Source organism: Bos grunniens, chromosome 21, assembly GCF_055505025.1.
Source record: "Bos grunniens cultivar Pamir isolate PY7600 chromosome 21, Bosgru_T2T1.0, whole genome shotgun sequence".
Taxonomy (NCBI): Eukaryota; Metazoa; Chordata; class Mammalia; order Artiodactyla; family Bovidae; genus Bos; species Bos grunniens.
The window spans coordinates 2,323,544-2,350,429 of NC_141185.1; the positions used below are offsets into that span (position 1 = coordinate 2,323,544).

The window sequence follows — 26,886 nt, forward strand, 5'->3', positions numbered from 1 at the left end:
CGCCGGGCTGTGAGGCGACAGGCACCCGAAAGGGCCGGAGTGCCCACGTGGCAGGGGACACGGCCCCGCTCTCCCGCTCCTTTCCAGCACCTCTAGGGAGCACTCAGAAAGAACACCCCGACCCCTGAGCAGCTGCAGCGCAGGGAGGGGTCAGAAGCCCCAGCCTCCGGGGACGCAGCGGCACTCACAAGCAGGCCCTGTGCAGGGGTGGCCCGTTCCTCGATTAGAGAAACTCCCAAGTTTAAAGCCCCGCCTCGCCATGAGAAGACCCCAGGGGGCTGCTGCCGCCCCCTTCCCTGCTGGGGTGGAGGACACATGCAGCCAGCGGTCCCTGAAGAGAGCCCCGGGAGGCACACCACCCGACCCAGAGCAGCTCGTGAGGGAAGGTGGCTGGCGCGCCTCTGCCGGGACGTCTCCCCCCTCATCAACAGGAGAATGAACTACCCCTGGAATCTGTCGGCACCCGGACGCCCACCCCCAGACCCACCTCAGCGTGCACGTGCCCCGAGCTCAGCGGGCACCACCTGGAGTCGCCCTCAGCGAACCAGCTGGCGCGTCATGATTCCCCTGAGCAATCTCAGGGCTGATCTGAAAATGCTTCCGTCAGAACTACCCTGTGTTACTTAACCCTCTGAAGAAGAGCTTTGAAAAGGAAAACACGCATCTCAGTGTGCACAGGGCCCAGCAGCGGCAGGAGCTGCGAAGGCGCTGCAAAGCGGGGCAGGGCCTGCCCACAGCCACCAGTCACCCGTTCCCTTTCTCCAAGGACGTGTTTAAGGTTCCCATCTCTGTGGATAGCCTTAATACAGCACAGCTGAAAGCAGGTTTCAGAGCTAGGCAGAGTCGGTGGGCAGTGGCCTGTCGGCTGCGGCAGCTCGTGGGCATGAGGGCTGCAGAACTCAACGGAACTCAGGAAAGGAGGCGGCCCCTGAAGGGGGAGGGCCCTGGCCAAGCTCTGAGGGTCTCTGCGCGTTAGCCTCGGGGCTTAACTTAGCTCTGCCTCCCCTGGGGGCCTGGCACTCGGAGCCCTTGAGCCTGCCAGACAACGCCTTCGTTTCTGCATGAGAGAGAGGAGAGGTCACTCTCTGCAGCGCCTCATGGACACCGGCTTCCGTGGTCTTGGCACCGACTCAGGTCACAGGAGTCCTGCCGCTCAGACATGCGTGTGCAAGAAGCAAGAATCAGGCGAGAGGACTGTATCGACTCCCGACCTTGTGAAAACAAAGGGGCTTTCCTTCACGTCCTCATCAGGAACGCAACCTCCAGGCCCTGACCAGAGGGAGTGGGGGTCGGCACTCCTGACCAGAGGCCTGTACATAGCCACCCCGGGTGCTGGGGGGAGCGGGGATCAGCACCCCTGACCAGAGGCCTGTGGACCGTCATCCCAGGTGCTTGGGGGAGCGGGGGTCAGCACCCCTGACCAGAGGCCTGTGGACCGTCACCCCAGGTGCTTGGGGGAGCGGGGGTCAGCACCCCTGACCAGAGGCCTGTGGACCGTCATCCCAGGTGCTGGGGGGGAGCTGGGGTCAGCACACCAGCTGGCCCTCCACCGCCTAAGGACATCACAGTCACCAGGGGGACTGAGGCAACTGGGAGCCGGGTGCAGTGCCCAGGATGCCTGGTCCAGGGACAGCTGCCCGCCCCAGGTCACAGAAGGGCCAGGGGCTGGGCCCCACACGGGAGACAAAGAGGCCACGTCTGACGGAGACGGGGTGTCAACAGTCTCAAATGGAAAGATGGCCGGTTCACGTGGGACTTGGACAGGTGAGAGTGACTGTGTTCATCTCACTGAAGTTCCAGGTAATTCAGAACACTGAGCAGCTTAGCCACGTCACATTAGTTACACACTCCGGCCCTGCTGGAGGCTAAAATCATAAATTAATAATACACGTCAACAACTGGTCAAGTTTTGTCATTACTTTATCATTTAGCTTTTAATTGTCAATCAACATTTTGAAGACCATTTATACGCTAAGAACGTTCCCAAAGCGAGCGCTCCCACCATTCGATAGTTCGGTCCGTGCCGACTGAGAACATCATCGTGTTGTCTACTTGTCTGGGATCGGGAAGGCTAAACGCTGACAGCTGTGCTGGGACTGCGGCGGTGCGGAGCCAAGGCCCCGCCAGCACGGTCCAGAAGGCGGAGGATGCTAAAGCGGGGTGGGGCTCCGTGCTTGGAAATGGTCTTCGGCTGCCTTGCCACCCACGTTAAGGACATTCAGAGAACTGGCTCGCTTCATGCTGTACCGGCCCGGCGGACATGCAAGGACAAAGCGTCAGCACGTGAGTCACCAGGAGTGGGGAGCGCAGCCAAGCCGCCCCTCCAGGCCTGCCACCGCGGGGCCTGGGCCGTCCCTGACCTGGGCAGGCCTGTCACCGTGGGGGCCTGGGCCCCGCCCCTCCAGGCCTGTCACCGAGGGGCCTGGGCCGTCCCTGACCTGGGCAGGCCTGCCACCGCGGGGCCCGGGCCGTCCCTGACCTGGGCAGGCCTGTCACCGTGGGGGCCTGGGCCCCACCCCTCCAGGCCTGTCACCGAGGAGCCTGGGCCGTCCCTGACCTGGGCAGGTCTGCAGCTCGCCCAGGTCCCAACATGGATGCCCCAGATATTCGGTATTCCGCACCCGTTAGATAAAAACTGCAGTTTCTCTGCGTCTTCCTCGGCAAAAAGCCTGTCTCGGTTAAACCTCAACATCCTCAGAGCCTCCCTTTTCTGAAGCCCAGCTCCCCCGGGAGCCAAGAGGCCCGGCCAGGGCCACCCGCGGGCCCACAAACGCGGCCCTGAGCGACTGTGCCAAAGCGGGCCCCGCGGAGCTCACTGCGGAGATCACATGCCTGAACGTACTACACACCTCAGAGATTTTTCCATATTAAATCTAAGGAAAAACAAGTAACCTTTTATTAGTAAAACTCTGAGGCTAGGGTTTCTCTGCCTAGAAACCAAAATTTCAAACAAATTTCATGGGTTTGGATTTACACAAAACATAGAGCTTTGTACATATATTTACTTTTATCTTCGATTTGACACCTTTAAAATACTTAATATATGCTGCAAATCACCTACCATCTAAAATTATGGATAGTTAAATACTGCATTGCTTACTGCCGCTATGATGACCTCAAGCAGAAGTCACCCTAGCTTTAAAAGCTAGAAGGATCAACAGGAAGGGTGACTTCTAAGTGTTTTGACAGGATCAGTGATTCTGCTTCTGAGCTGCTGACATCAACAGTGACCGCTGTGCTGAGCACATGGCCGTGAGGCTGAAGCACAGGCGTAAAGGCTGAGTGCAACCAGACATGCACACACACACCCGTGCAGGCAGGCACCAGAGGCCCAGGAACTGGCTGAGTGGCCACCAGTGCCACAGGCAGAGTGCCAGGCACACAGCAGGCACATCCTGGGTCTCACCAAACAAACCGCACCAAAAACAAAGCCTTAACTGACTTATCCCCAAGTAAAATTCGCTCCCCAAACTCCCCCCAGGACAGGACAGAAACATCCCCAGGAACCCGGGGTCCTGCATGGCGTTTCCTCTGTCCAGAACCTCTCAGGAGCAAAGCACGGACATCTGGGCATGCTTCACGATTCTCCGATGTAACTGGCCAGCTAACGTTTTCTAAGAAAGATACACCACCTTTGTGCTCAAACTTCTCTTTACAAGATGAGATGAAAGAGTAACTTGATGCCTGTCAACACCTCCTCTGAATCGCATCCTCACCCTGACTTAAACCCTCAGGGTCTGCACTGCCAGGCGTTCAGGGGCTCCTGGACTGTGCCCACCGCAGGCCACAGACCCCCTCCCACAACCCCCAGCTCGGTGCCTGTCAAATGTGGCCCAACCAGCAGCACTGGCACGACCCAGGAAACTGCTGGAAGGGCAAGACCCCCTCGTGTGCCCCCCGCCCATCAGAAATGCAGGGACGGGCCCCGGCCCAGGAGACTCTGAGGCCCCCTCGGATTGGAGAGCCACCTGCCCAGTGAACTAAGAGTGTTACTTTTATCTGGAAAGATTACTTTGTCTTATGCATTTGATGGACTAAACCTTCTAAATTACTTACTTTTCAAAAAGTTCCGTAAGATGCCACCCCAAGTATACTATGTATGAACACTGTCAGTCTGTCCCGACGTGGGCTTCATCCTCATCAGGCCTCAGCTCGGGTTTGTTTGGCCCTAAGCGCCAGGAACAAGCCGCACCAGATACAAACCATGAGCTCCGCCATAGCCCGGGACTCGGGACTGGGCTCTGCACTGCAGACAGGCCGTAAGACGCCCAGACCCTCAGGCCCGCCAACATGTGACCACCCTGGGGGCGGCCTGTAGACACCGAATGCGTGCTGTGTGGTCCCTGCACACCTCAGAACCGGCTGCGGAAGGAGCGGAAACTCGGCAGGTGCCCAGCAAGTGGCTCAGCCCTCCCAGCTTGGGAACAAGAGGTTCAATCTTCCAAACATCAGAGGGGCAGGCAGCACCCCGCCGTGTTAGCTCTGGAAGTCCAACAGGGGCCCCTCAGGACCTCCTTCCCTAACCGCACTTGTCTTCTCCAGGCAGGACCACCATCGGCACAACCCCTGCGTCCAAACCCTGCAGCGGCTTCACAGTGGGCGGCGGAGGGGCTCACACGACTCCCTGTGCGGACGCAGCTGCAGACACTTCTGAGAAGCAGGGCGATGGCAGCATACAGAAATCCAACCGTCCCTCTGGCCTCCAAAGCCACTGGGAAGCACGTCCCCCACCAGCCAAACTGCGGGGGGGAGCGCAGAGCTGAGGCGGGCCCCCTCCCCACCAGTGGACCTCGGGCCCGGGGGCGGGGCTGGGGGACTCCAGGGGTCTCGGGACCCGGACCCTCCCCGAGGACAGAGGAGCAAGACGGGACATGCCCGATAGCAAAGGGACCCAGCTTTACATTCTCACACATCACCCAAAGGAGTAACGGGTCAGAATTACTACAGCACTCAGCATGAAATGCTTTAAAACTGAGTAATACTAAGAATCAACGTTTAAAAAGTAGGTACCGTGTTCGGGAGGCTGAGCTTCACGGACCAGCTAACAGCACAGCCCAGTGCTTCTGGAAGAAACGCATCCAGGAGGAGGAAGCCATCCCCACGAAAGTAACCCAGAAACCAGGCGACCTGTCGACACTCACGAGAGGAGGACAAAGAGCCCTTCCCTGATGATCCTCATAGAAGACAAGGAGTATCTTAGAACCAAGTTCCTCTGACAAAAGCTTTTGTTCAAAAGACCCTAAAAGATTCATCACTGAGACCCTTTTCTAAACACATGGCAAAAGCTAAGGTTTTTTAAATCTCCAAAAGAAATTCATTTTAACAAAAAGTCTTGTCAAACCATTTTCTTCCTACAGTAATACCTGTATGATGGGATTTAATATACTCATAGCTGGCAGTTGATTTCAAAAGATTAAAACTAGCTTAAAAATGAATAGTGCATGATAAGAGAAAAGAAGTTAGTATGCTCAGTATTTTAATATTAAATTCTTATTTTTCACTGCTAAGGCTTTCTTTGAACATGTAACAAAACTAAAGAATTTCATAAATTTCTTTTAAAGCCTTCAGCTCTTTTAGCCTCTAAACAGGAAATTTCACAATTATTTCTCAACTTGTCCTGGCAAATAATTAGACTGCGACTACTGAACCCTGCATGGCCACCACGTGGGGCGCGGCTGGAGTGTGGGTGCGCGCGAGCCGGCGGGGGAGGAGGGCGCGGGGGGGCAGGGCGGGGCTGGAGATAGTTACCCGGGGTTCCTCGGCTCACTGTCTCGGGCACTTCCTCCCTTCAGCTTCCTAACCAGCTTCTCACTGCTGCGTCTAATTGAAGCCCGGAGTTTGCTAAAGGAGCCACTGCGTTTTAAAGATCCAGTGCCATCCTGAAAGAGACGTGAACAAATGTGAAACTGCAAGGGGTTCTCCTCCCAGGAATCCACATCAGGTTGACCTGCTGGCCTGTGACTTGCTGCTTATGATCCCTACGGAAATTACCAATTTACCATGTATGTAAATACGCTTCAAATAAACTTCAAAGTCTTCCCATTTTAAATTTCATTAAAGGTAACCAAAAGAAAATGAAAACCTTTGAACATGAAAAAGCTTATTCAAACAAAAATAATAAAATCCCCCAAAGAAAAATTAATTACATTACTGTTTTAAAAGAAAAGATACACAGAAAGTCTCAAGGAAATTAAGGCAGCTTCCAGAAGTATCACCAAAATCAAACCCCAGGTTTAGTGACATGGAGGCCCTGGTCCACTCACGGTGCAGGACCCGGGGCAGCTGGTCTGACGCAGGCAGCGGCCTTTCGACAGCTCTGCCTGCGGCGACAGACACACTGCTGCTTCACTCGGGTTTAGAGGACTGTTTTATTACATGCTGATTATAAAAGTGGTGGGAAAAGTAAACAAAACATTCATTCTATACAATAAGTAAAAACCCTTAGACTTTCGCAGGAAACAAGAAAGTGCACCCAGCTTCCCCATTCTCGATTCAGACATTAATAACTGAAACACGCGGCAGAATCTGGACATGAAAATCAAATACTCAAGAGGAAAACGTGTACAGAGCAACTTTTATTCTCAGAAGGAGCCACCTGGTTAGATGAACAGGAGACCCATCCCTCCCCCTCTAGAAGCTCCCGCAAGGCCGCATTCCACGGAAAGCGTGAGAAGTTCTATGAGGCAGACAGACACCAAGACACAGGTCAGTTGGAGTGAGTTTATTAGAAGTTAGAAAGACACAAATACACAAATCACTGAACACTTAAAGATTAGTAGAGAAAAGCAGAATTGCCAAAATTCCACACAGAGACTACACAGCAGATTCTACTTGAGCACGATCCAACGGGGAGCGCCCAGGGCCCAGGGTGGTCCCGCCAGGACCGCCGGGCGCCCTGGAGAGCACATGCCCTACTCTGAGAGCCTAGGAGGGTCACGGGCACCGTCATGCCACGGCAGGGACATGGGGGACTACCAACTACCTCTCACAAAGGGGACGACGGCAAGTAGTGCTTGGTCGTCTAACTCGTGTATCACACAGCAGACGGTGTATTAATACAGTCTGTATTACTAAGTACGTATCTGGCAAAGCTACATGTATACAGAGATAAGGAACCCCCGACAGGACAGCAGCACCAGAAGGAGTGGCCAGTCAGAGAGAGAATCCTAGGGATGCTAGACAGCGGTCAGCACTGGAGAGAGAGGAGGAGCCCGTCATGCAGGAGACAGCGGGTGTCGCACAGGGCGGCTAGGCCTGTCAGACAGAAACGGAGAGAGAGCCTGGTGAGCGGGCGGAGGGCGCCCTCGCAGCGCCGCCCGGCCCACAGTATTTCTAGGTCACAGCTCCGTGGCAGCGTTTCAGCCGCTTGGGTCTTTGGGACTGCCTGCTGCCTGCTCCCGCCAGCCCCAGATAAAACAGGCCCTGGGCCTTCTGTACGCCACCTTTACTTCATCTACTCATCACGCCGAATCGTTGTCAGAATAAAATCCAACAGTTTAGAACATGGACTGGCACCGTGGCAGAAATCTCCTCAATACACAACCGTGAAATGTCTTTGGAATTACTGTGCATAAGGAGATTCCGAAACGAAAACCACAGTGGCCACAGGAAGACCCCACGGTGGGCGAGGAGTGCACTCATGCCAGCCTTGACCCAGAGATCCTGCAGCCCTGAGCTACACAGGGACCCCTGAACTCAGACAGGACTTCCTCTAAAATACACTGATATTTCAGACATTTTAAGAAACACTGGCTTTCAAAGTTTATAGCACATTTTAAACATGCAGTTGATAATCCAAAGTAAAAGTAACTATGGAAGCGGATCTCTGCGGCAGCGAGCATCCTGGTCCTGGCTGGCGGGGAGCCCGCCCGCAGGGACCTGCGCCCCGCCCACCCGCGCTGACTCACCATGCGATGCTGAGCAAGTCATTTAACCAGCCCGAGCTTCGTCTTTCTCATCTTTAAAATGGAAAAATAAAACTTGTTACCAACTCCCCATCAGTGCTGGGAGGACAAGAAAACACAAGTTCCTGCTGCTCTTCAGAAAAAGAACGTTATTAAAATGTTAATATAACTCTGAAAACAGTTTAACTTCCGTTCAAGTTCCGTTCACTTCAAAATTCAGTGCTACACTATAGAGTGTCATTTATAATATTCCTGTCCTAGACACTCAGAGTACGGGAGAGCCACTTCACTCGGGTTCCAGAATTCTCTCTCCCACACACGCACACATGCACTCTCCCCGCCCCCCACAGGGCAGGCAGGGCGGGGCGGGGGCGGGGGGTGCAGCAGACCTGGGGACCGGTGCCGCCCTCCTTGCTCTCAGCCCCTGGGACCACCCCCTGGGACCCTCCCCTCAGAGAAGCATCAGGACAGCACCAACCCATCCAGACTGGGTGCGTTTCTACTCAGCACACACTTCAGGGGTGGGAAGTGGCCCTGCATTCAACTTGGAAAACAGTCTAGACCTCTATCCTGCCTCGGAAGAATCCCTGCATCAAAGGGCGGGCTTCCGAACAGACACTGAGAGCGCAAGGGAGGGGTGCAGGGCGGCACGGCAGTGCGCACTGGCCTCGGACTCAGGGGACTGGTACTTTTAAATTCTTTTCCTTTGCTATGTTCTCGTTGTCTTCCTAATGTCATTTTTTTGAAAATAAATATTAAACTCTTTGTAATTAACACTATATGTCATTCCCAGTAATCCTGGGAAGAGCTTACTGGGTGGGAAGCTTTCAGAATCATTAACATGGGGGGCAGCCTGACAAGAATGCTGACGAGAAGCGGGGCTCCTTCACAAGGACCCCGGCGCTCCAGGCTGATGCTCCACCCAGAGCAGCAGGCGTGCGGCATCTCCTGGAAGCCTGGGGGGGGGACCACTGCCAATCCAACTCCTTCGTCACAGAGCAGCCCTGCGGCTCCGCACGGCCCGCGGGGACCCAGGTCCAGGACTGACACATGTGGTCCGCAGAGACCCACGAGGCCAGTGTCACCCAGAAAGGGCTACTGTGCACACGGCGTCTGTCTTCAGAGGCAGGACCATGGAGACTTATCCTGAGAGTGACTGTTAGACCTGAAGAGTCTACCTAAAAACAACGCTTGATGGAGTTACACTTTCAGGTACTTCAATTACGGTCTTCATGGTACAGTAAAAAAGAACAGAACTGTACCTCTCTAAACAAATTATCTACCATGTTGAGAATCTGATTCTGAAACTTCACCTGAATTATTAGAATACGCCCAGCAGGCTTACTGCTCTCGTGTTTTAATAGCATATGATTCAGCTGGGTGCTGACCCAGCCGTGCAGCATCTGCCAGGGTCGTGATCATAACCCACCTGTCGTCTCCAACTGCCCTTCATGGTCAGGGTTATTTCTGAGTGCTGAGAAGGCCTGGGCCTGGGGTCCTGTGAAAGCCCAAGTGAGGGCTACTCAGCGCTTTCCCTCCACCTTCCAAACTTTTTAAGGAGCACTGAAACCCTTTTGTGTTTTTGTCCACTTGGCTCACATTACTTTATTTATCAGGGGACAAATTCTTTTACCCATGAAATCCTTTTTTAAAAAATTAAAATCTAACATAGAACCCCAATATAAAATAAAACCTAAATAGCATTTTCTCATTGTGAGTGTGTACCAAGTCCTTATGATAGTGAAGAACAGGGCAGCAGGCTCGCAGAACCTGTGATCTGAAATGTTAAGTTACAGACAGGTCCAGCCTAAGCGCCTGCCTCAACTCTCAATGTATTTCTTTTATCCTGACTGCATAACACTAAGAAAATCTTAATGCCCACAGGAAAGTGGCTGCAAACAGCAACAATTCTTCATCTGTTTGCCTTGGAGCCCCAGGGAAGCCTGCACTCACGCCAAGATGGCGTCAGGGACTTAACGTCACACCTGGGCAGGGAAGGTGGGGATAGCGTGTGTGAGCCCACACCCAGGGGCGCTTACAACAGGCTCCTCTGATTCAGCAAAGCTGAATTTAAAGAACACCTAAGGGTGCGTAAGGCTTTCCTGCCTCTTCTTAAAACATATGCAGTGAAAACAGAACAAGTCAACTGCTGGGAAAGCAGCATGGTCCCCGAACCTCAGCGCTTCCAGGGGAAGCCAGTCTGAGAGCAAGGCCCGCGGGAGTGGGGTGGTCTCAGCGGGCTCTCGCTGTCCCTCCCCGGTGAACCCCAGGGGCTCTCTGCTTACTCGCTGCTTCACAGAAGACCCCATTCGGGGGGAGGTGGTCCTTATGCTGCCCAAGGTGATTTCAGGTGCTGCAATGGATGACCGAAAACCTAGATTCTTTTCAGCCAATGAACCCACTGCCACGCCAAGTGCCTTGGAATGGATTTTGTCAAAGACACAGAGCTGCTGGTGTCCAGGAGTTAAGTAAACAGGTAGCCAGTGCCCGCCGTGCGCACGTCCTGAGTGACAGCCTGTCCCAGCGAGAGGCAACAGGAGACCAAAGCGGGAGCAGGCAGGCACTGGGGGAGGTGGGAGCCTCCAGCCTCTGCACCCACGGCTCCACGGCTCCCCCTCCACAGGGATGAGAGCAGCTCTCCTCACCCTGGCTCTCAGTCTTGAAGACTCTAAGAGAGCCCTGAAGTGTCAATGGTTTTATTATCCCATGATGTCACTCAAACATTGACCTAGAAATACTGTCTCAAGAGAAAGCTCCCCCCAGAACTTCACTCTGAAGGATCAAACCCTGCCCCTGGCTTCTGAGGACTAGCGGAGGGCGGGCCCTCTACACAAAGCACGCGGACAGCAGCCAGCATGGCCACGGGGAGAGCACAGTACACAGTGCGGGCTGGACGTGGACACCCGCAGGGCTGCGCCGCCGCCGGCTCGCCCCGGACAACTGCCCAACGGGCGCGTGGTCAAAGCACATGCTGATTGGTTGTCTTGGCACAGGAAGAACCAAAGCCAGGAAGCTGCCAGATAAAGACAGTAAAAGGCACTCTCCCTGAAAGTCTGGCCAGTAATGTTCTGTGTAAAACGTCAACCTAGAATGCTGACCCTTGCCCAACTGCTACAGCCAGAGAAAATCCCGAAGAATAGATTCAAAAGGAGACTGTAAGAAAGACCCTCAACTATTTGGCAAAACATCTGCAGTTATAACTAGTCAGATTGTATTTTTTATTATTGTTATTTAGTCCAACTCTTTGCAACTCCATGGACTACAGCCCACCAGGCTCCTCTGTCCATGGAATTCGCCAAGCAAGAATACTAATACTGGAGTGGGTTGCCATTCCCTTCTCCAGGGACTCTTCTCGACCCAGGAATAGAACCCAGGTCTCCCGCATTGCAGGTAGATTCTTACCACTGAGCAACCTGGGAAACCCGCATCAAACTGCATTATATGACTTCCAAAAACAAAAATGAACAGTACACCTGACTATATTAAAAGTAAACTTGCATTCAACCCTCTCCCATAAAAGTGAAATTTCAAAGACACCAGCTCAATGTGTTTCAACAGCTCACTGGGAAACGTGCAGAAGGCCACGTGCTCTCTGGCAACCCTGGAGAACAGCAATGGGAAGACGCTCCACAGAGGCAGAGTCTGCCAGGGAGGTGACAAGTATCCGATGCAGGCACAAGCTTGCAACCCAAAGGCCCCTGGCAGGCCCTCCTCCAGGGGATCTTCCAACCCAGGGACGGAACCTGCATGTCTTACGTCTCCTGCAGAGACAGGTGGCTTCTTCACCACCAGCGCCCTGTGGGAGGCCCTGTCCTGTTCTCGTCTACAGACAAGTTCTACTTGGATCATCATCTTCCTTTGAAGGATTGATTAATTCTAACAAAATCTACGGCAGCCTCGTCAGTGAAATTAGGAGCACTGAAGTTAGCAATGAAAATGGGTTAAGTTAAAAAAGCGAGTTAGTTCTCTGCCGCACTAACCCTAACATTAAAACCAAACCAGATGATGGAGTATGCTTTAAGCAACCAGGACACTCAATCAGCATTACGTGCTCAGAAGAAAGCCAACCGCTCTCACAGATTCCTAAAGAGAAGACAATCTCTTCAAACAAGTAACAGATTGCAGTATTAGCAGAAGATTGGAACTTACAAAAGGCTTAATTTGTACTTAGTTTGAGGAAAGGAGGCTGCCCTCAGGTGCGCCGGGGCGCCGGGCCGTGGCCTCCGGGCAGGGCTGGGCGGCGCGCTGTGCACTGTACTTACCCCGTTCCACTCTACGCTCATACTCACTTCCTCCCCTCCGTCAGGGCCGCTCTCGTACTTGACCACGTCCACGCTCAGGCTCTCCCGGCTCCGCCGCTTCTCCGTGTTCTCAGGGTCATTCAGCACTTCGGCTACTCTCTGTTTGTGAACATTGTCAAGACCCTGCGAGCCAGGCAGGGGGACAAGGGTTTGATCCATTAGCGGTGAAGTTTTACTACGGGTTTCTTTCTCTTTTTAAAATTTTTTATTGAAGGATATCTGCTTTACAGAATTCGTTTTCTGTCAACCTCAACATGCATCAGCCAAAGGTATACATACCTCCCCTCCAGTCTCCCGCCCCATCCCACCTCCCTAGGTTGATTCAGAGCCACAGAGCAGACTCCCGAGGCTATTTTACACAAGGCCTCTATTTTACACACGGTGATGTAAGTTTCCCTGTTACTGGCTCCATGCCTCTCACCCTCTTCCTCCCCTCTCCCCAGGTTCCTAAGTCTATTTTCTGTTTCTCCACTGCTGCCCTGTAAATAAATTCTTCAGTACCATTTTTCTAGATTCCATATATATGAGTTAGAATACAGTATTTATCTTTCTCTTTCTGCTTACCTCACTCTGTATAATAGGTTCTAGGTTCATCCACATCATTAAAACCGACTCAAATGCATTCCTTTCTATGACAATTTTCTTTAATTTACTGAGGTTCAATTTGTGACCCAAGATGTGGTCTATCCTGGAGAATGTTCCATGAGGATGTGAGAAGAAGGTATATTCTTCTGCATTTGGATGGAATGTCCAAAAGGTATCAATGAGACCCATCTCACCTAATGTATCATTTAAGATCTGTTTCCTTATTAATTTTGTTTGGGTGACCTGTCCACTGGTGTGAGTGGGCTGTTGGAGTCTCCTACTATCACTGTGTCACTGCCATCTTCTCCTTCTATGTCTGTCAGTGTTTGGCTTATGCATGGCGCACCTATGTTGGTGCACAGATATTTACAACTGCTATGTCTTCCTCTTGGATGCATCCCTTGATCATTACGTAGTATCCTTCCTTATCTCTTGTCATCTTCTTTATTTTAAGGCCACTTTGTCTGATACGAGGATTGCTACTCCAGCCTTCCTTTGCTTCCCATTTGCATGGAGTGTATTTTTCCAGCCTCTCACTTTCAGTCTATATGTGTCGTAAGGTCTAGAATGGGTTTCTTGTCGACAGCGTATATATGAGTCTTGTTTCTGTAACCATTCAGCCATTTTGTGTCTTTTGGTTGGAGCATTTAATCAATTTACATTTATAGTAATTATTGATACATATATTCCTATTGCCATTTTCTTAATTGTTTGCGGTTGATTTTGTAGATCTTTTTCTTCTCTTATATTTCTTGACTGTATAAGTCCCTTTAACATTTATTGTAAAACTGGTTTGGTGGTACTAAATTCTCTTAACTTTTGCTCGTCTGAAAAGATTTTTATTTCTCCATCAATCTTGAATGAGATCCTTGCCATGTACAGTAATTTTGGTTGTAGATATTCCCCTTTCAGTATGTTAAATATACCCTGCCATTCCCTTCTGGCCTACAGTTTCTGCTGAAAGATCAGCTGTTAAATGTGTGGGGTTTTCCTTATGTGTTACTTGGTGCTTTTCCCGTGCAGTTTTTTTTTTTAATTTAGTCTTTGTTAGTTTGATTAGTATGTGTCTTAGTATGTTTCTCCTTGGGTTTATCCTATATGGGACTCTCTGCACCTCTTACGACTTGATTGACTATTTCTTTTTCCATGCTGGGGAAATTTTCAACTACAATCTCTTTTAAAAATTTTCTTGTACCCTTTTTTTTCTCGTCTTCTTCTGGGACCCCTATAATTCAAACGTTGGTGGCTCGGACACTGTCCCAGAGGCCTCTGAAAGTATCCTCAGTTCTTCTCACTCTGTTCACTTTACTCTGCTCTTCAGAAGTTATTTCCACCGTTTTATCTTTCAGCTCACTCATTTGTTCTTCTGCTTCAGATATTCTACTATTGATTCCTTCTAGAATATTTTTAATTTCAGTAACTGTGTGGTCTGTCTCTGTGTATTTATTCTTTAATTCTTTGAGGTCTTTGTTAACTGATTCTCGCATTTTCCTCCATTTTGTCTTCAAGGTTTTGGTCGTCTTCACTATCATTATTCTGAACTCTCTCAGGGAGCCTGCTTGTCTCCTCTTCATGTACTGGTCTCTGTGTCTCCAGTTGGTTCCTTCATTCGTGTCGTACTCCCCGGCCTTTACATACTTTTTTTTAACTCACTGTGTTTGAGGTCTCCTTTTCCCAGGCTTCAAGACTGAACTCTTTCTTCCCTTTTGTTTCTGCCCTCCTATGGTGGGTCCCGTGGTTTGTGTAAGCTTCGTACAGGGTGAGATTTGTGCTGAGTTGTTTGTTTGTTTTTCCTCTGCTGGGCAAGGCTGAGTGGCGTGGTAATCCTGTCTGTTTAGATGAGGCGTCCTGCACAGGGCGCTACTGGTGGACGGGCGATGCCAGGTCACGCGTTCAAGTGGCCTCTCCTTTGTGTGAGTCTCACTACCTGATCCTCCCCAGGGTTAGTTCTCTGGTGGTCTAGGGTCTTGGAGTCAGTGCTCCCACTCCAAATGCTCAGGGCTTGGTCTCTGTCAACCTCCCCTCCTCCTACCAGCACTGTGCCATGGGTTTTGTCTGTGTGTTCACTGGGAAGACAGTCACCAGCCTCAGAGACCTGTGTGGGGGAAGGCGATCTTCCTCTTGCTGAATTGCTGCACCGGCCTTCTCTGTCCTCCACACATCCTGGGACTCTGACCTTCTGACTCTAGTTTTGAGTGTCTATTGTGGATTTCTGAGATAACTAAACATATAGCAGGGGAAAAAAGCTCTTAAACGTTGGAGGGTAAGTGAGAACAGTGATTCTTAACATGCAGACTTGCACATTTCACCATATATAGATTTTTACCTCAAATTTTAAAACACTATGAATGAATACTGAGCTTCAGGTGATGAGGTGCGTGCTGAGGTATTCAGAAGGAGTGCAGTGAGGTACACAACTGTGGAAGGCCTCCGAGCAGAAGGACTGAGGACGCATGGGAGACGCTCACAACTCAAGTCTAGCCGGCGAGCACACGGGACAATGTCTGGGAAGTTTCATCAGAGACGCTGGGGAAACGCCCAGGTTCTAACACTTTAACACCAAGTGCTTGGTGTTCCGCACCTCCAAAAATAAGTACACGGTGAAGACTCACAGGTTACACTGTTCTCAGTACAATTAGCCCCTGGCTTATGAAAGGCATTTTTAGGGCAAACTCTGCTGCTGCTGAGAGAGACGGGAAGCAGAGGCCAGGCACCTCACCCTCGGGGTCACCCACGCACACCTGAGTGCAGCTCCCGCGCCAGCGCCGGGCAGCGAGGGTCCCACGTGCGCTCCAGAGCCACCCGATGACCAGGCACAGCCCGCCTGACGCTCTGGATGGACCTCCACCCAGACGGCACGCAAACACAGTCCCTTCGATGACCCTCACAGTTTCCTCCTCGAGGGGCACAACCCCAGACAGGACGCAGGCTGCTGTCTCTGCCACAGTGAAGCGGACCTGGCCCTCCGTCAGGAGAGGCCGTCCTCAGCAAAGCACTGGCAGCCCCTTCTCAAATGTCTGCAGCTCAGCTCCGGGCTCGAGACGCTGCTGGCTGGTAACACTGTGCAGTGCTGGTTCACAGCAAGGCCCAACGATGCGGGGCGTCACAGGCCGAGAGCCAGGACCCCACGCTGCACACACCCAGGACGCGTGCTCAGAGTCCCCCTCCCCGGAACAGCAGCCCCTCAGTCGGAGACCCAGGGAGGGCGACAGGAAGGGGCGCCTGCAGGGGCACAGGCAGGGAGAAGACCATGGACAGGCCCTCTGCTGGGCCTCCTCTAATCCCTCTCCACAGAATCTCGACGGGTAACTTTCACCCCAGCCCAAAAGTCGCCATAAACCAACAACTGCATGATAGCCTACACATACACCATTCTGGGGAAAAAAACCACATCAGCCCCTCCAGTCCTAAAAACAGAACACAAAACCTGCCATCTTTATACACGTACACATATATAGTAACGTATTAACCTCTTAACTCTGAAAACTGGTAATTAAAGGGCACAAAAGCAGCGCTTGTATGTGCTTTAACAAACCGTGTTTCAGCCTAACACACCTCAGATGGTGAAGCAAAGCGCTTCAGCAGTCCTTTTCATTTCCAGATAACATTCCATCGCATGGATGGACCACATGGTGTATCCACTCACCTATCGACGAACTCGCAGCTGTCTGGACGTTCAACCTACTAAAACCAACACTGCCATGGACACATTTCCTCATCACTCACGGGGCCCATACCTGCCAATTCACCTACTGGCCAAAGTGGATCTGTCACCCCAAATCCACACTCTCAGTGCCTGCGTGGGGATTCACAGACACACACGGGGTGGAGGAAAACTCATCCCAAATCAACACTCTCAGTGCTTGCGTGGGGATTCACTGACACACACGGGGTGGAGGAAAACTCAAGTCAGTTGACACGCACATCTGCACTCAGACGGAGCAAAGCAACACTGCGTTCCTGCTTCATCTCATACTGCAAACGGTCCTGCCCCCACTCTCAGTTACTCAGAACCGTGTCATCTGCATTTTGGTCGGTGGACCCTTGAGTGGTGCTCAAGTGTCCTCTGGACGTGCCTCATGGAGACACTGAGCCCCCATCGGGCGGGAGTCAGTGCTGCTGGCCATGACGTCAGCATTAATGAGTCAACAACATACACTAAAGAGGGTGTCTGAACAGAAGCCCAGCGGGGACAGGCTGTGTGCTGATCTGGTGACTGAGTGTGACCAGACTCGCAGGAACCCGACTGTGCCTCCTGGGGACAAGGGCTCAGAGCAGCTGCATAGAACCCGGCGTGGAGGAAGGGGACCAGCGGCATCTGCCCAGCACCCGGCTGCCCTCTCTCAGGCAGGCGCCAGCAGCGGGCGCGCAGGGCTAGGCAGGAGCTCCAGGCCTCGCTCCTGAAACACCCTCCCAACTGCCCTCTCCGGCAGCTGGGCCGTCCACGCCGCCACCACCGTGCACAGCCTCCTCCTCAACAGTTGCTATTTCTGCTGTGTTTCTCCTTCCAGCCAGCCCAGAGGGCGTGCAGCGGCGCCTCGCCGAGCGTGCACTTGCGTCCCCGGGTGACTAACCGCCTGCGGCATCCTTCCACGAGCTGCTGGCAGTTGTGCAGCACCTTCAGAGAAACGTCGATTTAGGGCCTGTGTTCATTTTTTCATGAGCTGCTCCTTTTCTTCTTATACGTTCTGGATGTTAGACAGCGTCAGAGACGTGGTCTGCAAACCTGTCCGCCCACTCTGTGGGTGCCCTTCTCTTTTCTTGACAGCATCCCCGAAGGCACAGGCGTTCCTGACTCTGGGGGTTCTGACTGACTTCTGCTTCTGCAGCCTGTGCCTGTGGTGTCATGTTCACGGCATTTGAGCAACCCGATTTTATTTGTACAAACTAAATCAGTAAATGTTTTCTCTCTCTAAATCAGTGTTTCAACAAGTCTCACGAAACAGAATCAAGCTCAGGCCCACAGGCAGAAGGCCGCCGACTGACCTGTTTACGAGACCTCAAGGCCGCTTCTTCCAGCGTTTCTGCAGCTTCGAATTTGCCTTGACGCCTGTAAAGCGCCCCAAGGTTTTTCAAAGTGGTTGTGACAGTTGGACTGTAAGAAAGCATATAATTCACAAACCGACTCAATGTAAGTTTCAGAGCAGCCACCTTCAACAGCACCTAATCCAAAGGACAAACATACTTAAGTCTGCTACAGTTTAATTTCTACAGTGCTTTTTAGCTGTAAAATCCTAAAAGGCTCTTCTAGCTCATGCATCCCCTGCCTACGGCACTGAGCCCTGCGGCTGGTGGGACAAACCCCTGTGCTGTCTCCGCTCACACAGCTTACTGGGCGTCTCAGCAGGAAGGTCTGTGCTGGGTGTGTCTGGTGGCCATCAGCTTCCCCCGGAAGCAGAGCTGACTGTGCCAGGCAGCGCAGAGGACACGCGCTCAAGTGCTGCCGTCCACCCTCTCCGTTCCCCTTCAAGGAGGGGAAGCAGAGTGGAACCAAAACCATCACCAGTGGGACCCGAGGCAGAGAATGACGGCTGTGTGTGCAAAAGAGGACCACACAGTGTGGACACAGATGGTGTGCTTCTGTGCTGCTGACAGAGCAGTCTGGCTGACAATGAGAAATAAATCCAGCTCATGTTACTACAGATATACTCCAGGAGGCTTTCCTCTTATTGATGACAGGAGCTGTAGAAATAAGCTGGGAACTCTCTGGTGGTCCAATCTGTGGCTAGGACTCTGCACTCCCAATGCACGGGGTCTGGGTTCAATTCTTGGTCAGGGAACTAGATCCCACATGCTGCACTGCAACTAGGTCAGAGGGCCACAACTAGAGAATCTGTGTGCCACAAAAAAAGACACTGCAGGACAAAAAAGATTCCATGTGTGCTGCAACTAAGACCCAATGCAGCAAAAAAGATACAATAAATGGTTTTAAATAAATAATAAAGCAGCTATACTCCATGTTTTGAGACAGTTTACACAGTACTGGGAGAAAGCATGTGAAATTCAGAAATTACAGTAAGTGCTATGGGGAGTAAGAGGAGGGACATTTATTCCAAACCAGGGGTTCAGAGCGGTAGAGTCTCCCGAAACAGTAATGAGAGACCGTCTAGTCACGGCTGTGGTTTCTCCTGTGGTCATGTATGGATGTGAGAGTTGGACTGTGAAGAAGGCTGAGCGCCGAAGAATCGATGCTTTTGAACTGTGGTGTTGGAGAAGACTCTTGAGAGTCCCTTGGACTGCAAGGAGATCCAACCAGTCCATTCTGAAGATCAGCCCTGGGATTTCTTTGGAAGGAATGATGCTGAAGCTGAAATTCCAGTACTTTGGCCACCTCATGCGAAGACTTGACTCATGGGAAAAGACTCTGATGCGGGGAGGGATTGGGGGCAGGAGGAGAAGGGGATGACAGAGGATGAGATGGCTGGATGGCATCACCGACTCGATGGACGTGAGTCTGAGTGAACTCTGGGAGTTGGTGATGGACAGGGAGGCCTGGCGTGCTGTGATTCATGGGGTCGCAAAGAGTCGGACACGACTGAGCGACTGAACTGAACTGAACTGGACTGAATAGGAGACCGGTAAAGCGAGTCTTAGAAGATAAGTGCAAGTTCAAACAGGAAAAGACCACAGACAAGAAGCGCTCCAGTAAAAGGAGGAAGCAGCACTGGGCCGGGCTGGAGGGCTGCTGGCAGAGGAGCCACGTTGCCCTCTGCAGACTGGAGGCCCTGAGGCTGCAGGAGATGGGGTGTGTGCCTGGACACAGCTGCAAAGTGCGGGCTTCGTGGGCTGCAGGCCTGTTCCTGCGAGTCTGCCCTATGGCCTTAGAGGCTATGTCTCCACTTAGCCATCTCTCCTCCTGCAACCTGGGAGCTAGCCTTAAGACACAGCATTAATGAACAGGGCCCATGTTTTTGCCCATGGGATCATATTGAGGTGGGTTTTGTATAAATTACCTCACTTACAAAGTTATGGAGTTTTACTGGAATCTGGGGAAAATAAGGGCCTGTGCAGCCACACCACCCTGAGAAACTTTACACACACGAGGTGGTTTACGGGCTGCCCCTGAAGCGCCAGCGCCTCCCACGGCTAAGGGCCTGTCTCCCAGGCAAGCAGACGCACCTGTCGACTTTGCAGGCCTTGTACCAGCCACCATACTCTCCAAAGGACGTCCCATCCTTCTGCTTTCCCTGAATTGCAACAAAGAATTTCAAGTAGATAATTATCAAGCAATATATTCAGTTTAGAAAACTTCACAAAATAATGTGTTCTTACTTTGCATTCTTCTCTCTCCTCAGCATGCATCCAAATGGGTTTATTTTCATCTATGAAGAAAAAATAACATGCCATGAACTGAGGCGTAGCAGAGCCCACTGTGCAGAAGTTGTCCAGTGCCAGCGTTTGCAAGGCTTCTGTTTGTTTTCCATGTGATCCTTCTGAGATATTACTTTTCACAACTAGGACAGACTAGGCTTCACACTGGAGAGTAAGGACTCTGACGCAGAACCAGACCGAAGAAACGAGGAGGAAAGGACCATGTACGCGCCAATCAGTGAACAGAAGACGCAGAATCAAAGGTGCCTACCCAGACAGGGAGGTGACTGTCAAAAACACGGACAAATGCGCGAGTCTTTATAAGGAAACTTTTCGTTGTTGTTCACTGACTTGTTTCTCCAAGCATTCACTGAACGCCTACTATTTTCTGAGAGCTGGGGATTCACAGGTAAAAAAGAAATGACTTCAGTCCTCCAGCTGAGAGCTGGGGATTCACAGGTAAAAAAGAAATGACTTCAGTCCTCCAGCACCTGACTGTGAGGCGTGAGAGCAGCACTGCCTGCTGTGGCCCAGCTGACGGCGCCTGCTTTGTTTTCTAGCCCAGCTGATGGCGTGTGCTTTGTTTTCTAGCCCAGCTGATGGCGTGTGCTTTGTTTTCTAGCCTCTTTCCCAGCAGGGCCAAAACTGTGCTCCTAGCGAGCCGCAGATGCTACTCGACTTCCCTGAACACAAGCCAAGCTGAGTGTCTGCAGCAAGCCTGACCTAGTGCGTCCGGGGCTTACAGCCCCTCTGCTCGGGTTCCCAAGGCGCAGTCTTTAGCCGAGAGAAGGTGTGTTTCTTTGCAGCCCAGTCTCCCAGTGGAGCTTAGGTAAAACCCTGTAAGAAAACTTTCAACGCCAGAATCTTCACATAACACTTGGGACCATTTAGAATTTGAGGAACCCAACATTAAACAAAGTCCAAGTAGTAAGATGTTGAGAGAAAAAGTGAAAAAACTATAAATCAACATTCCTTTAAACTTTTCTTTTGAGAATGCTCACACATAACTGTTCACCCAAAACTTTCAAACAACTAATGTACCACAACACGGCAGGCAAGCTGTATTACAAGTGAAGGTTATGACATGAAAAATGCTTAAGCTATTAGCATAAAGGAAAATAATCAGTAGATGTGATTATATGTAAAGTGTCGTTTCAACTATACAAATCAATAAGAAAAAAAGGAAGGAAAGACACTAAAAACACTGAAAGACGTATCTGGGTAATGAAATGACAGACTCTCCTGTTCACATCTCTGCACTTATTTTTGAGGTTTCCCGCAATGAGGACGTATTTCAGGCTCCGGAGAACAAGACCTGTGTCCCCACCCAATCCAACCACCCATAACTTCCCGATCTGGGCAAAGCACTGAGCTGCAGGGTCCTCGCTCCTAAAATGGAGTAAGGTGTGACCCACTTCACAGAACTGCTAAGAAAAGTAACATTACAAATTTCAACTGTTTTCTTTTTTCATTGAAAGACTAGTGTATATGGTTATTAATTATTATTATGATTATTTGGTATGCCATAGGAGAAGAGTAAAACTAGTTTTAAATACTGGTTTTAAGAGTGAATGCTTGCACAGCAAAGGAAACCATAAACAAAATTAAAAGACAATCTACAGAACGGAAGAAAATATTTGCAAAGGATACAACTGATAAGGGATTAATCTCCAAAACATACAAATAGCTCTCACAATTCAGCAACACAAAAAAGAACAAACCACCCAATCAAAAAATGGTCAGAAGACCTAAATAGACGTTTCTCCAAAGACAACATACAGATCAGATCAGCAACAGGCACATGAGACGATGCTCAACATCACTAATTACCAGAGATGTGCAAATCAGAGCTATAATGAGGCACCACCTCACACCTGTCAGGACGGCCATAATTAAAGTTTACAAACAATAAGTGTTGGAGAGGGTGAGGAGAAAAAGGAACCCTCCTACCCCACTGGTGTGAATATAAGGTGGTGCAGCCGCTACAGAAAACAGCCTGGAGGTTTCTCAGAAAATAGAGCCACCACATGACCCTGCCGGTCCATTCCGCGGCACACACCCGGAGAAGACGCTACTACAAAAAGACACAGGCATCCCTATGTCTAGAGCAGCACCTTTACAGTAGCCAAGACCTGGAAACAAACCAAATGTTCATTGACAAATGGACGGATAACATATATACAATGGAATACTACTCAGTCATTAAAAAAATAGAGTGAAATAATGCCATTTGCAGCAACATGGATGCAACTAGAGCGGATCATACTAAGTGAAGTCCGAAAGAGAATGACAAATAATACAAGATACCACGTACATGCAGAACCTAAATTACGACACAAAGGAACCTACCTATGACACAGAAACAAGACTCAGGGACAGAACAGACTGGGAGCTGCTGACGGGCTGGGGGAAGTGGAGAGGGAGGCCGGGTCAGCAGGCTCAACGATCACGTGGAGGACGGGCAAACCACAGGGCCCTGCCGAGCAGCACGCAGACAGTAAGTGTCCCGTGATAAACCACAGCACAAAGGACACTTTAAGAAGAATGTACATGTATTCGTGCGAATCATTTTGTTGTAAAGCAGTAATTAACATTTTAAATCTATACTTCAATTTAAAAAATAAAGCAAAAAAAAAGAAAGTGAGACTAGCCAAGGAAATTCTGAAAAGGAAGATTAATGAGAGAGCCCTCTACACATCACATGTTCTACCTTCACCCCTCCCACGCCTGCCTCACTTCAAGCCACAACAGCCAAGAAGATGTGTAACTGACACAGAATCAGTATCCGCATCAGTGGAAAGAAACAGTTCAACACAAAAACCACCCCCACCATTAACAACAGCAATGAAACCACCGACTTGATAAAGAATTTAGAATATGACCAATAAGACCTTAAGACTTAGTGGTGGGAACAGATGGATTATTCAGTTAGGGGTGCTGGCACAAAAACTGTTTAAAAATCTGAAAAAATATTTTAAATCTCAATCTTTTTTAAAAAAAAAGACTAAACAGTATTTAAAACTTACTCACACTGCAGTATTCTTGCCTTAAGAACCCCACAAACAGTGTAAAAAGGCAAAAAGATATGACACTGAAAGATGAATTCCCCACGTCGGTAGGTGCCCAATAAACCACTGGAGATCAGTGGAGAAATAACTCCAGAAAGAATGAAGAGATGGCGCCAAAGTGAAAACAACGCCCAGAGTGGATGTGACTGGTGATGGAAATAAAGTCCGATGCTGTAAAGAACAATACTGCATAGGAACCTGGCATGTTAGGTCTATGAATCAAGGTAAATTGGAAGTCGTCAAACAGGATGGCGAGAGTGAATATCGATAATTTAGGATTCAGTAAACTAAAATCGACCGGGATGGGTAAATTTAATTCAGATGACCATTATATCTACTACTGTGGCCAAGAATCCCTTAGAAGAAATAGAGTAGCCCTCACAGTCAACAAAGGAGTCCAAAATGCAGTACCTGGGTGCAGTCTCAAAAACCACAGAATGATCTCTGTTAGTTTCCAAGGCAAGACCATTCAGTATCACAGTAATCCAAGTCTATGCCCCAACCAGTAATGCCAAACTTGAAGTTGAACGATTCAATGAAGACCTACAAGACCTTCTAGAACTAACACCAAAAAAAGATGTCCTTTTCATCACAGGGCACTGAAATGCAAAAGTAGGAAGTCAAGAGATACCTGGAGTAACAGTCAAGTTTGGCCTTGGGGTACAAAACGAAGCAGGGCAAAAGCTAACAGTTGTGCCAAGAGAATGCACTGGTTATAGCAAAAACCCTCTTCCAACAACACAAGAGACAACTTTACACATGGATATCACCAGATAGTCAATACTGAAATCAGATTGATTATATTCTTTGCAGCGAAGATGGAGAAGCTCTATATGGTTGGCAAAAACCAAGACCGGGAGCTGACTGTGGCTCAGATCATGAACTCCTCATTGCCAAATTCAGACTTCAACTGAAGAAAGTAGGGAAAACCACTAGGTCATTCATGTATGACCTAAATCAAATTCCTTACGATTATACAGTGGAAGTGACAGAGAGATTCAAGGGATTAGATCTGATAAGACAGAGTGCCTAAAGAACTATGGATGGAGCTTTATAACACTGTACAGAAGGTGGTGATCAAAACCATCCCAAGAAGAAGAAATGCAAAAAGGCAAAATGGCTGTCTGAGGAGGTCTTACAAATAGCTGAGAAAAGAAGAGAAGCGAAAGGCAAAGGAGAAAAGGAAAGACACACCCATTTGAATGCAGAGTTCCAAAGAATAGCAAGGAGAGTAAGAAAGCCTTCCCTCAGTGAATAAGCAAAGAAATAGAGGAAAATAGCAGGATGGGAAAGACTAGAGATCTCTTCAAGAAAATCAGAGACACCAAGGAAACATTTCATGCAAAGATGGGCACAATAAAGGCTAGAAATGGTATGGACTTAACAGAAGCTACTAAGAAGTGGCAAGAATACATAGAAGAACTGTACAAAAAAAGTCTTAATGACCCAGATAACCATGATGATGTGACCACTCACCGAGAGCCAGACATCCTGGAATGCGAAGTCAAGTGGGCCTTAGGAAGCACCACCACAAACAAAGCAAGTGGAGGTGATGGAATTCCAGCTGAGCTATTTCAAATCCTAAAAGATGATGCTGTTATCATCACAAGGAGACCAAAGTGCTGCACTCAATATGCCAGCAAATTTGGAAAACTCAGCAGTGGCCACAGGACTGGAAAAGGTCAGTTTCATTCCAAACCCAAAGAAGGCCAATGCCAAAGAAAGTTGAAACTACCGCACAATTGCACTCATCTCACACACTAGCAAAGTAATGCTCAATATTCTCCAAGCCAGGCTTCAACAGTACATGAACCGTGAACTTCCAAATATTCAAATTGGATTTAGAAAAGGCAGAGGAACCAGAGATCAAATTGCCAACATCCACTGGATCATCGAAAAAGCGAGATCCAGAAAAACATATATTTCTGCTTTACTGACTATGCTAAAGCCTCTGACTGTGTGGATCACAACAAATTGTGGAAAATTCTGAAAGAGATGGGAAGACCAGACCACCTGACCTGCCTCCTGAGAAATCTGTATGCAGGTCAAGAAGTAACAGTTAGAACCAGACATGGAACAATGGACTGGTTCCAAACTGGGAAAGGTAAGTACATCAAGGCTGCATAATGTCACTCTGCTTATTTAACTTATATGCCAAGTACATCATGTGAAATGCCTGGCTGAATGAAACACAAGCTGGAATCAAGATTCCCAGGAGAAATATCAATAACCTCAGATATACAGATGACACCACCCTTATGGCAGAAAGCGAAGAGGAACTAAAGAGCCTCTTGATGAAAGTGAAAGAGAAGAGGAAAAAACTCAACATTCAAAAAACTAAGATCATGGAATCTAGTCCCAACACTTCATGGCAAATAGACTGGGAAACAATGGAAACAGTAACAGACTTCATTTTCCTAGTCTCCAAAATCACTGTGGATGGTGACTGCAGCCATGAAATTAAGACACCTGCTCCTTGGAAGAAAAGCTATGACCAATCTAGACAGCATATTAAAAAGCAGAGATATTACTTTGCAGATAAAGTTCCATCTAGTCAAAGCTATGGTTTTCCAGTAGTCATGTACGGACGTGAGACATGGACCATAAAGGAAGCTGAGCGCCAAAGAACTGATGCTTTTGAACTGTGGTGCTGGAGAAGACTCTTGAGAGTCCCTTGGACTGCAAGGAGATCCAACCCGTCCATCCTAAAGGAGATCAGTCCTGAATATTCATTGGAAGGACTGATGCTGAAGCCGAAGCTCCAATACTTTGGCCACCTGATGCAAAGAACTGACTCATTGGAAAAGACCCTGATGCTAGGAAATACTGAAGGAAAAAGGAGAAGGAGATGACAGAGGATGAAATGGTTGGATGGCATCACCAACTCAATGGCCATGAATCTGAACAAGTTCGGGAGTTGGTGATGGACAGGAAGGCCTGGCGTGCTGCAGTTCATGGGGTCGCAAACAGTCAGACACGACTGAGAAACTGAAGGGAACCGACACTGCTGTTTACTGACGTCTCAGCTGTATGTACTGATCTAATCCTACTGTTCGACAAGAATCCACCTCAGTCAGGAGAAATGGATTTCCGGACAACACGCCAGGTCATGCGTTTCAATGCTGCACCACAGCAAAGAGGCCTTTGGCCTGAGAGCCATGCCCCAACAGCCAGTCAGGGCGCACCTGCACCTTTCTGTCCCACGTTCTAACGTTTGTGTGGAAGATAAATCCAAGTACAGGAAACCACTTCTAACTAGAACCCAATTAACTGGACTCCATGCTACTATTTTTAGTAGAGAGAAGTCAGCAAATGACAAGGAAAGTTAGCAAATCACTTCCCTGAGAACTTTTTTGAAGCAGCACTAAGCTGATGACCTGGAACAACCGACATCCAGCAAGGCTTCTGCAGTGAGAGGACACGGAAGCTCCCTGTGGACTGTGAGGTCCAGGGAGGTGAGCTGTGATCCGGTAGGGGCCAGGGCAGACAGAGTCCGTTTCCAGCATGACAAGCCTGAGGCATTACCATCTTCTGACAGTAAAACAGACTTACTGCTCCACTTGCTGACAGAGAAAAACTAATACACTTCTCAAAAGGTTTTCAAAAATGCTTTCCAGAAATTCTCCATAAAAGGAAGTATTTTATTAACCACAACCTCTTTTCCCCAGGAATCCTAAGGTTTCCAACACACTGGTAACAACTGTCCACATTGTCAAC

The 26,886-nt window shown here is 49.6% G+C and overlaps 1 protein-coding gene across 50 annotated transcripts in view; it reads right to left on the minus strand.

The window, feature by feature from the left end:
• Window positions 1-26,886, minus strand: part of KLC1 (kinesin light chain 1) — a 66,889-nt gene that overhangs the window by 3,558 nt on the left and 36,445 nt on the right. For 6 of the 50 annotated variants that reach the window (XR_015149359.1, XR_015149347.1, XR_015149368.1 and 3 more), the window contains 5 exons: window positions 20,063-20,112; window positions 19,910-19,977; window positions 17,777-17,885; window positions 12,167-12,328; window positions 5,749-5,879 (listed from right to left, as the gene is read on the minus strand). Coding sequence is in view for 24 of the 50 variants with exons in the window: in XM_086362733.1 (XP_086218859.1) it covers window positions 5,749-5,879; window positions 12,167-12,328; window positions 17,777-17,885; window positions 19,910-19,977; window positions 20,063-20,112 (520 nt within the window). In the remaining 26 variants the exon portion in view is untranslated. Of the gene's footprint in view, window positions 1-1,902; window positions 2,242-5,748; window positions 5,880-6,555; window positions 7,255-7,907; window positions 7,959-12,166; window positions 12,329-17,776; window positions 17,886-19,909; window positions 19,978-20,062; window positions 20,113-26,886 lie in introns of those variants that run through there. The other 44 variants (XR_015149350.1, XR_015149372.1, XR_015149352.1 and 41 more) reach the window with 18 other exon arrangements.